This window comes from Dendrobium catenatum, unplaced genomic scaffold, assembly GCF_001605985.2.
Source record: "Dendrobium catenatum unplaced genomic scaffold, ASM160598v2 fragScaff_scaffold_1226, whole genome shotgun sequence".
Classification (NCBI taxonomy): Eukaryota; Viridiplantae; Streptophyta; class Magnoliopsida; order Asparagales; family Orchidaceae; genus Dendrobium; species Dendrobium catenatum.
Genome location: NW_021319688.1, coordinates 407,107 through 418,523, shown reverse-complemented (window position 1 = coordinate 418,523; position 11,417 = coordinate 407,107). Strand labels below are relative to the sequence as shown.

The 11,417-nt window shown below is 34.3% G+C and overlaps 1 protein-coding gene across 1 annotated transcript; it reads left to right on the top strand.

The window, feature by feature from the left end:
* The first annotated feature begins 10,515 nt into the window (after positions 1-10,515).
* Positions 10,516-11,256, top strand: LOC110112387 (60S ribosomal protein L27a-3-like). Its single transcript, XM_020844594.2, has one exon. It carries the CDS (start codon positions 10,591-10,593, stop codon positions 11,038-11,040), a length of 450 nt encoding a protein of 149 aa, XP_020700253.2. The 5' UTR covers positions 10,516-10,590; the 3' UTR covers positions 11,041-11,256.
* Positions 11,257-11,417: the final 161 nt, after the last annotated feature.

The window sequence follows — 11,417 nt, the reverse complement described above, 5'->3', positions numbered from 1 at the left end:
TTTTTTTTTTTTTAATAGTGAAAGTATGCTCATATGTGTTATATAAATAGTAGCAAATAGATTCCTGCAAAAATGGCTGGTTCTATCACTCTGCTAGGGTTTACCCTCCATGGCGATTTTCTGTGAGTGCTCTCCTCTCTGGTCGAGAAGTGGGTTTTCGCTCATTTTTGCGCTTTTTTGTTCTATTTCTTTTCAAAGGCAATAATAATTGGTGATGATATTGTAAGTTTGCATGCATTAATGGTGATAGTTTGCATTACTGCAAAGTCACGCATTTAAAATTAAAAAGCAATGGGGGTGACATACCAATAAATGATGGAAAATATCTTCAAAAATCAAAAGAGACCACAACATCGAAGGTACATTAATGATAAACCCTTTAAGTGCAAAAAACTACCCTAACACATTCTATATTATATTTTATATTCACAAAGATATTACGACATATTCCTCCTAAGATTTTGCATATATAACAATTGTCTTTTAGGGGCTTTCCCTTTCTATGGATTTTCGAGGATGAAGTCTTAGCCCTCGCGGCTCCCTTTTGCTTTTTCTTTGGTAGGCTATTTCCCTAATTTGAGGCCTTCTTTGGATTGTATTAGGCGTTTTTCCTTCAATTTAAAATTATATGGTGAATTTTTTGTAACCTTGCTGGATTCTCGCCATGTTGTGATTAAACTCCGTATCGATTTGGACTATTGTCAGGTTTTTGCACACGGTTCATATTTTGTTAGAAATTACTTTATGAGCTTACTAAATGGTCTCCTTTTGTGGACATTTCTGAGGAATCTCCGATTGTCCCTGTTTGGGACTCCTTCTCAAATCTTAGGCCTCATTTATTCTCTTCCCGTATCCTTCATGGCCTGGGTTCTTTGTTTGGTCATCCCCTTAAGGTGATACTGCCACGGATGTTGGGTCTAGGCCTTCGATTGCCAGAATTATGGTCGAGCTTGAAATTTCTAAGCGTTATCCTGATAAGGTTTGGGTTGGTCATGAGAGATTAGGTTATTTTCAAATGGTTGTGATGGATGATTTCCCTTCTTATTGTGATCATTGTAAAGCGATTGGTCACGCTCGACGTGATTGTCCAAAATCTCTTCCCCAGATTGCTTTGGAAAGTTGTTCGAATGCTGGTGCAGTCCTTGATGTTCTGGGTGCTAACGATAATGCAGACGTTAATGTTAATTTTATGCTCTCGTGTGTTGGTGGTGTGTTGAGGTTTTGACTACTAATGTTAATGCTGTTGAGATTGATCCTATGTCTAATTTTGAGCCCGTAGTGGGGGCTCTGCTCCAGGAGAATGGTGATGTGGTTGCTGTGGAAAATGCTATTCCTATTGATCCTATTGTCGTCGATTCCTCTCTGCAGGTTGGTGAGGATGTTGTGGATGGAGTCTTACCTCCTATTCAACTGAATAGGGCTTGTACTAGTGTTGATGGTCAACTTATTTTAAATTATGTTGATGTTGCCGCTGTTTTGTCCCATGAAGCTTTACCTTTTGTTCCTCATGGTATTAACTTGGGCTCTCTGGATCCTCATGTTGTCTCCCCTCGAGCTTGTCATAGTGCTGATGGTCATTGTTGTTGCTGGTCCCTTGCTGTCGGTGGTGTCTGCCCCGACCGTTTTGGCTGATAATTCTTTAAATCCTGTCGTTTTGGATTGCCCAAACGAGTCTGCTCTTGTTTTTGATAATGAGGGTGCGGGTGCTTGTGAGGGTTCTTCTTCTGCCACCTCCAGCTCGCCTCCTGTCATGAATGATTATTTAGATAATAACAATTTTGTGGATGTGCATGTTACTTTAATTGAGCCTCAAGGCTTAGTGTATCATGTGGGGGACAATTCATGAATTGATGTACGCGTGCATCTGGATTGGCTTTATGGTTCGTCCGATTCTGATTCTGATTTTGTTTGTTTGGAATCGATTGGGAATGAGGATCCTGGGAACTCTTTTGCCTTGTTGAATGATAAACCTCTTGTATATGTGGCCTCTCGTGGTAGGGTTCATGGGAGGGGCAGACGTGGTCGGTGATGGTGAACTTGCTAGTGTTGCCTTCCTGGGTTTTTTTGGATGACCTTTTGTTTGGTTGTCCTTGGTTTTGGCTGGATTTTTGGATCTTTGGGGCTGTGGTAGTGGGATGTTTTGGTTGGTTGGCTCGTTGTTTCCTCTCTCTTTGCATGTCTTTTGTTGGATCATTGTTTTATTTTTGTGGCTACGCTGGATGGTTTGTGGGCTATGATGTGGCTAGGGCTCGCTTTTCCTAGACCTTGGCTCGTGGCAACCATTGGTGGTGGGGCTCGATAGATGTTCTTCTTTTTCTCCAACTTGGATAGCCTGGGCCTAGCTTTGGATTGGCTGGTAGCCTCTGCCAATGCTGAGCCTGATGGGTTCATTCCCCCTTCGTTTTGTACTATGTAGGCTCTTTTGTTTTGCCTCTAGCTTGTTGTAACCTCCTTTTTGATGCAATATATTTTATTTTTGGTAAAAAAAAATTACTTTATGTTCATATAATATTTGAGAATAGAATTGTTGCGGGCTAGAATATATGCTGCGATAGAGTTAGAATTTTTCGTCTCAATGTTGTACGGATATCCAGCACACAAACAGGGAATTCAAAACACACAAGACTTTTTACGTGGAAAATCCTAAAGGGAAAAACCACGGGGCCACACTCAGTTGAAATGATTCACCCTTGCAATGGGGGACTATCATATTATACCACTTAAAATTTTATTTTTCCAATCATTTTGCACACAATCAGGATTAATTATTATGTGCGGACGCCGAACACTATATGGAATCCGAATGCGCCACGTCACCTCTGTGCTGGGTATCATTGACAGAACACATTCTGATTGGTCTCTAAAAGACGTTCTGCATCCGATCTCTACATATAATTATTACTTCACAAACAGATATATCATGAGCTTTCAATAGAATAATTACTTTTGATCTAATTTATTGGCAATCTTTTTGCTAAAGAGTAAGCTATCAATTATTAAAAGAGTAGAGGATTAGTTTATAGTAAGTCCACCGCCAATGAGCTGTGAGAATGATGAATATAAAGTAATAATGACTTAAATTGGAATCGTTGCAGGCAATAATTACCATGAGATAATTATTAATTTGTTCATAATGCCTCGTTTAGGGCGCTGCACTCCTCCTACTCAAAGCAGGCTTAGCGTTAATTAAGCACTAATCAATTTGAGAATAAATGTTTAGTAAATATAATATATTGTAATCCATAATAATGGAAAAAAATAGATAAAAATAAAAAATTGAGTGAATCAATATTTATCGTTTATCTGATTTTTTTGGTAATTTTATTTGATATTATATAATTTAATTTAAGGGATTATTTTATTTGATGAAATAGGAATACCGAGTAAAAATAATGAGTATAAAATAAATATAAGCCATTATTTATTTATTTGAGTAAAAGTAAAAAAAAAAAATGTAATATAAAGTCAAATGATGGTGGTGGCCAACGATGGTCAGCAATGGCAATGATCAACAGGAGGCTGGTGACGAAGTTGGCGATGGTTAACGAATTTATAATGTATTAAAAATAAATTAGAGAGCGATAAAGAAATTCTTTAAAATTTAATATTGTATTATAGGGGTGTCAAAACGGGTCAATGGGTCGGGTTTGGGATTGATTCGAAATTGAGTCGACTTGAATCCGAAAACTTGAACCTGACCCATTTAATAAACGGGTAAAAAAACACATATCCGAACCAACGAACCCTATTCACAAGTAACTCGAATGACCAAATTTGATTAAAAAAACTTTTAATAGCTTTTAAACTTTACATTTTAGATAATTAATAAAAAATAAGACAATCATATCAATAAATAAATAAAAAATTAAGGAAATGAAACGGATAATTTAGGGTTGACGGGTTAGCTTGAATCCAACCTGTTTTAATAAACGGGTCATAATTCTGAATCCGAATCTAACTAGTTTATTAAACATGTCAATTCAAATAAAAAAAATTTGGATCAAATTCGTATCAAATTGATCAATTGGATCATTTTTTGACACTCATTCTTTTTTAATCAAATTAAACGCCTAAAATTTGAAACCATCTATATTTAAAATCAGCAAATCATAAGAATATCCCGTAGATTGATGACGCGCATAAGAAGTCATGTGGTAGCCAGCGATTTATTCAATAGAAGATGCTCTCCATAATACGCCAAAAAGCTCTTAGGTGGGTCCTTAAATTTTTTTATTTTTAAGTTTATTATAAAATATAAGATATTTAATTATGTACTATTAAATATTTTAAGTATTAAATATTAATAACACTTAATTATGTATTTAGTGATTTAGGTTTTAATTATGTAATATTTTTATTTAATTATATGTACTATTAATTATTTTAAATTTTATAAAATAAATATCCAAAATAGTTATTATCACTGATTTTAAAAATATAAAACATTTTACAGTCTGGAAAAGTTTTTTCACATTTTCAGCCATCTCAATGGAACATTGGAAATTAATATTTGCAGTCTGCAGATATACCTCGTTAGTGATACCGTACGCAAAAGTGCAAAAGTGCAAAATTGTGAAATTATGCAATTAAGCACTACGCATAAGCATCTAACATAACTAACCTTTGTGGTCCGAAAATTTACAAAAGCATATTTGCATGTAAAGTCTATTTGTTTTAATAAGTAGTTATGCTATAAACCTACAAATATAATATATTATTAATGCTTCGTAGACGGATAAGTGTTGCATAGTAAGACAACAAACGGCTGTCCACTTTACGAGAAACAATTAATTATGATTCTTTTTTCTTCTTAAAACAATTTTTTAGTTCTAAAATTTTAATATTTGTGCTAAAAAAATTATTTCAAGAAGCAGAAAGAAAGTCGAGGTCTTTTGGGATGGCTTTCTTACTGCTTCTTAAAACAACTTTTAATAAAAAAATTTTAATTTTTATAATAAAAAATTGTTTTAAGCAACAATAAGAAAGTCGTCCCAAACGAAGCTTAAATGATGATGATTGAAGTTTCATGGTTAGTTGTATTATATAATAATAATTTTAATGAGAATTTAAAGAGAAAATTCTTTCATTGGTTGTTTAGTACTTTTATATTTAGCTTATTAGTTGTAGAAGATGATTACTTTTAATTTGGTTTATAGAGTGTTTAGATTTTAAATATGGTGATATTTTATAGAGAAAAATTAACAAAGAAGCTTAAAAATAATCTAAAGTAGATAAAAATGTGATGCTAAAAAGAATTTAGGGAGAGATATATCATTTGGCCCCCGAATTCGGTTCAAGTTTGTTTGTTTAGTTAATTAAACGATCACAAACGAGCTTTAATCGAACCGAACAACGAGTAGCTCGTCGAACGTTTGGTTCGCTTGCAGCCCTAACTCCAATCAAATTAGGTCACATCGTCTATGCACAGTGTGCAAAATTGTACATAGGTTATGTACATGCGACATGACTTATTTTGATTGGAGTTCGGACATCCTATGCATTTGTAATCCAGACGTAATAATTTCTCTTATGTCATGGGTGTCTCTAAATTACTGGATTCATCAACCCTGTTCAAACCTGAATTGAGGAATATGAGTTCAAATTGATCAGTTTAGTAAATGGATTGGATCAAGTCTAGAATTTCGATTCTTTTAATTTGCGAGTCGAGTTCAAGTTGACCCACAAATCCAATTTTTACCTATTTATTTTTTCATTAAATTCTTTTACTTGTTGGCATATTCTTCTTATTTTTTTATCAATTAATTTAAAACCAATAGCTAACCAGTTAAATTTTTTTTAATCAAAACATATAATTGGATGAGATTCAGGTTCATTTTTTTGACCCGTTTATTAAACACGCCAGATTCGATCTGAATGGTTTTAAATCAAATGAATTTCAGCTTTGACCTTAACCTAATCCGTTAACCCATCGTGAAACCCTTAGGTGATTGAAAAATGAAAAAAAAAAATTTAGAAAACATTTGTGATCTAAATTAGTTTTAAAACATGATGTAAATAAGGAAATTAATAAATTATTTTATGATTAAATAATATAATATTTTTCGAGCCACGTCATCTGACTTTCATTTGGTAGTTAATCAATGCTAAATTGTTTTTTATAACTAAATTTATTTTTGCATGACTTCAGCAAATTATTTAATTTTTAATAAAATATAAGATAAAAAATTAAAAAGAGTGACCCGTGACCATCATAGGCTTCCAGCGTTGCATTCAAAGGCCTAATTTAATAGTAAAGCGTTGCCTAGAATATGAGGACAACAGCCTTTCAGCAGTTAGAAGGAATATGATTCGAAATTTGAGATAAATTATATCGTGAGTAGTCCCGATTAGAGGTGTAAGTGAATCTAGCCGGCTCGAACTCATTTGTTAACGAGCTCGTGAGCTGAGCTTATCGAGCTTCGAGCTCAAGCCTACAATCAAGCTCGAATGATAAACGAGCTCGAGTTCGAGCTCAACCCGACTCGACTCGATCGAAAGCTTATCAAGCTACTCGATATAATTATATTTATAGTATTATTTTTATATATAATAATACACATCACATGCGTTGGTACTTCTCAAACGAGCTCGATCTCGAGCTCGAGCTCGAGCTTTTCAAACGAGCTCGATCTCATTAAGGATTAAACAAGCCATGTTTGATAAGACAAATACTCGACTCGACTCGTTTACACCCCTAGTCCGGATAGGAACTTTCGATCCGGATTATGAGTGTACGTAATGTCTATAAAATTATTTGTATATAGTATAAACACACACAATTCCGATTGAAATTTTTTGTGTACGGACTCCGCATGGAATAATTTCCAGAAATTTGGATAGCTTGTTGTAAGGAAATCAAGGTATTAGTACTGATAAAATGGTCATCCTTAGTAAGAGTTTAATTTAATTTTAGTATTTTAATCTATCATGATTTTAATTTTCCTGAAATAACTGTTAAAAAATGTTATATTGTTTGTTCTATCTTATTTACAAATGGAAACATGTACTTTCTAAATTTATTTAAAATGTGTGCCCCGTGAAATTATTAATTTAGGATTTGTTTGAGATGATTGCAGCTTTTTATAAAGTTGGTTGGAAAGTTGTTATGTGAAAGCAACTTAGGTTTCGTTTGAGATGACTTTCTTACTGCTTCTTAAAGCCTCTTTTAAGTATAAAAATTTTAATTTTTAAATTAAAAACCTAAGTTATTTAAAATGTGTGCCCCATGAAATTATTAATTTAGGATTTGTTTGAGATGATTGCAGCTTTTTATAAAGTTGGTTGGAAAGTTGTTATGTGAAAGCAACTTGGGTTTCGTTTGAGACGACTCTCTTACTGATTCTTAAAAATTTTAATTTTTAAATTTAAAAGCTATTTTAAGAAGCAATAAAAAAGCTGTCCCATGGCTTCGTTTTGGATGACTTTCTTAATTTATTTTTTGTACTAAAAAACTGTTTTAAGAAGCATTAAGAAAGATGTTCCAAACGAAGCCTTAATTTTTGTTTTGAATAGTTTTCTTAGTGCTTTCTATATCAACTTTCTAATACAAAATTTCTTGCAAGTATTGAAAAAGTAGTGGTCAAAAGCTATTCCAAACAAAATCTTATAAACTAGCTTAGCTAACACTCACAAGAAGAACAAGATAGAAACATAGCATATATTTAGAAGAGTTGCTATTTAAGAAAATTGCATGAGATATTGATGTATTTTATATCAGAATGGTAGGGGTGTCAATATTTGACACAGACTAAACACAATAAAAAAGATTTTGGTTCTGGGTCAACTAAATTGGAAAACGGGTCGGATTCGGGTTTCAAAATCTAACATGTTTCTAATTTTGGATCGGGTTGCGATTAACCTAAAAAGCTAATATCAACCCAAAATTGACTCGGGTCCGAATCTGGATCTCGCTCCGCTTCTGCTAGCCTTGAGAATCTTGATTGGCCGTTGCTCGTAGGTGGCACTGATCGCATCGTGCTCGCGCTTGTTGCGCACACACAAATGCACCTGCTTGCACGGACGCACGCGCTCACGGCTTGCCTCGCTCGCTTGTATCAATCCAAAATTGACTCGGGTTCGAATATGGATCTCGCTCCGCTTCTGCTAGCCTTGAGAATCTCGATTGGCCGTTGCTCGCAGGTGGCACTGACCACATCGTGCTCGCGCTTGTTGCGCACACACAAATGCACCTGCTTGCACGGACGCACGCGCTCACGGCTTGCCTCGCTCGCTTGTATCGTCTCACAGTTTCACACCCACTCTCGGATCGCCTCACTAGCTCATGTTGCGCTAGCACTCACGGATCGCCTCGCAATGCCTTGCCCGGGTCCGCATGTCGGGTCAGGTTGACCTGGATTTGGGTTGGTCAGGTCCGGTTTAAATTTCTAACTCATTTGTATATTTGGGATATGGTTCTTGTTGGAGCAATCGAGGGTAGATCGGTTTCAGGTTGATTCCGAACCCAACGCAAAAAACTATTTTGACACCCCTATGAAATGGGGCTATTTTTATGATATGTATTTTAATTTTATACGCTACATATTATCTCTCAATACAAAACAAATTATTAAATAAATATAACTATTGTGAAATTGCAAATTTATTTTTTTCTATTACAATTATAATTGTGAATGTCTAATAATTTATTTATGTTTATTAAGTTATTTAATATATTAAAATATCACATGTGACGTATAAAATTAATTATATATAACATAAAATAACTATCTTAACATAATTTTTATTCCAACTTGACAATCACTAGAAGTTATAGAATTTTGGTATCTTTTATCTCCGTATACTTCTTCGTGATGAAATAAAAGGGCAGCCATAAAACGTAAGGAGTGACATAGAGCATGCAAAGTTATTCGGTTGATATATATATATATATATATATAATGTAATTTGATTTTGCAAATTTATTTGATCGTTATATAATAAATTAAAAAAGAATTAATTTTTTAAATTTGATTGGATGTAAGATAAATATTTTTTTTGGTAAAATAATCAATTTAAATATATGAATTTATTTTAATAGAACATGGAATCAGTTTATAGTGAAATTATTATGTGCGAATACGGACGCTGTCCGGAGGCAAATCAGAACGCGCCACATCACCCTGTACATAGCGGTACACAACCACAGTACATAGCAAAAAAGTGGCATAGATATTTAATAATACACTTATTTTAAATAACGGACTTGCCAATTAAGTTGAGAGAAATCTTAATGATAATGAGTGCACAATCTAATGTGCTTCAAAAAGAATATACCATATAGTTATATGCATATTTTGAAATCCGACTGCAGTACTCTGACCTTCGTCCTCTAACTATCATCATATGGCTACGATCCTATAAACACTGTAGTTCGATGATGATCCTTCGAACTATTCTTGAATCATTCTCGTATAGCTACTTGGACGTCTATTGACTACAACACCGGTCATCATTAATAATGATAATGCATGCCATCAGTTACAATATCAATGCATATCATCGACATCAACTCTGGGTCCCAATGCAAGCATTAAGATTTATGCTGAATTTCTTGATCTTAGCTCTTCTCTTTTCAAAGGAGTATAAGTAAACAAACAATAAAATGATCTCTTAAAGACCTCTCAGGCTATAGAGTTCTTCCAACTTCTATCATATGATATGTTCTATGCATTGCATCAATGCATTCCCCAGAAGAAATACATCTTGTTATAATTAAATAATCAATGATAAATACTAATAAAATTATTTTAAAATGGTTCAGACCCTATGATTTTTTTCCTTTATAGGGATTTTCCTATAAAAATTATAGTGTCTTTTATAATTCTTATACTTTTTTTTGTACTCCTCTCTTATATGTGTGTGTTAGATCTTCATACAAAATAAAGACATTGAATTCTTTATCTTTCTATAGCAGCGAATGTTCTTGCACGCAACAAGAATATTCTCAAAAAATTATAATGCTCATTTAGGCTTCGTTTGAGACGGCTTTCTTACTGCTTTTCAAAACAATTTTTCAATAAAAAATTAAATTTTTTACACCTAAAAAGATGCTTTAAAAAGAAGCAAAAAAACCATCCCGAACAAAGCTTTAGTTGCTTGGAATTAGTAACTATATTAAAAAAAGTAAATCTTAAAGTTTATTATTTGATAGAATGTAGTTCAAAATTAATATTGATTTTAAATTTCTAAACTTTCTTAAAATTTTAAAGAACCTTCATTATTACATTCAAAATACATAAAAAAATTATTATTTTGTATAATATAGTTTATTTTTTTAATTTAAGTTGATAGAAAAATTATCCTTAGAGAGAAAATTTGAATTGGAATGCTATAATATAGTTTGTATGAGCTGGAAAATCAATTACTTTTTTTTGGGGGGGAATTAAATCAATTACTTGACTTTAAGATGTGTTTTATATATGAAGAACTGCTTCTTCATCCAACGGTCCATATTTACTCTCCCTCGAAGGCACCTATAAATATTCTCACAATAGGGCATTCATTCATTTTCTATCTATGAATTTCTGATTCCGGCGGCCGAATATCGAGCTCAAACCCTAGGAGTGAGGGAGAGATCGCATTAGCAGAGCGATGACGACCCGCTTTAAGAAGAACAGGAAGAAGCGAGGGCACGTGAGTGCCGGCCATGGGCGCATCGGAAAGCATCGCAAGCATCCCGGCGGTCGCGGTAACGCAGGTGGTATGCACCATCACCGGATCCTGTTCGATAAGTACCATCCCGGGTACTTCGGTAAGGTTGGCATGCGTTACTTCCACCGACTTCGCAACAAGTTCCACTGCCCCATCGTCAACATCGATCGCCTCTGGTCTCTCGTACCGGAGGAGGTCAAGGCTGCCGCCACGAAGGCTCCTGGTGGCAGCGCTCCAATGATCGACGTTACCCAGTTCGGATACTTCAAGGTCCTCGGAAAGGGTACGCTGCCGCCATCACAGCCTCTTGTCGTCAAGGCTAAGCTCGTGTCCAAGATTGCTGAGAAGAAGATAAAAGAGAATGGGGGAGCTGTAGTTCTCACTGCTTGATTGGATCGGATACAGGTGCTAGTTCGTGGAGTGTTCCTAAGGTTTTATTCTGTTTTGGCTTTTAATTTTGAGATATAAGGTCTATGCATTGTTTACTATTGAAGTAGTTGATTAGATTTTTGTGCGGAAATTATTATTGAACATATCTGTTTAGCTGAAGCAAACTTAATGATGATGCAAATTTCAAGTTTAAAGCAGGAATGATGATTATGTGGATGCTGTTTTTTTCATTGATTGCTGAGATTTCTGCAATTTTGAGTAATGCTTGGACAGAAGCTTGGTTTAGGACCATTTTGATTGCATGCTATTGTTTTATTTTTGCTAAATTTACTTGCAATTCTGTAGTGATGTATTCAATTCCTGCCGCATAGTTTCAC

Excerpts from the sequence above, each read along its gene's own strand:
- LOC110112387 (XM_020844594.2), top strand. The coding sequence starts at position 10,591 with ATGACGACCCGCTTTAAGAAGAACAGGAAGAAGCGAGGGCACGTGAGT.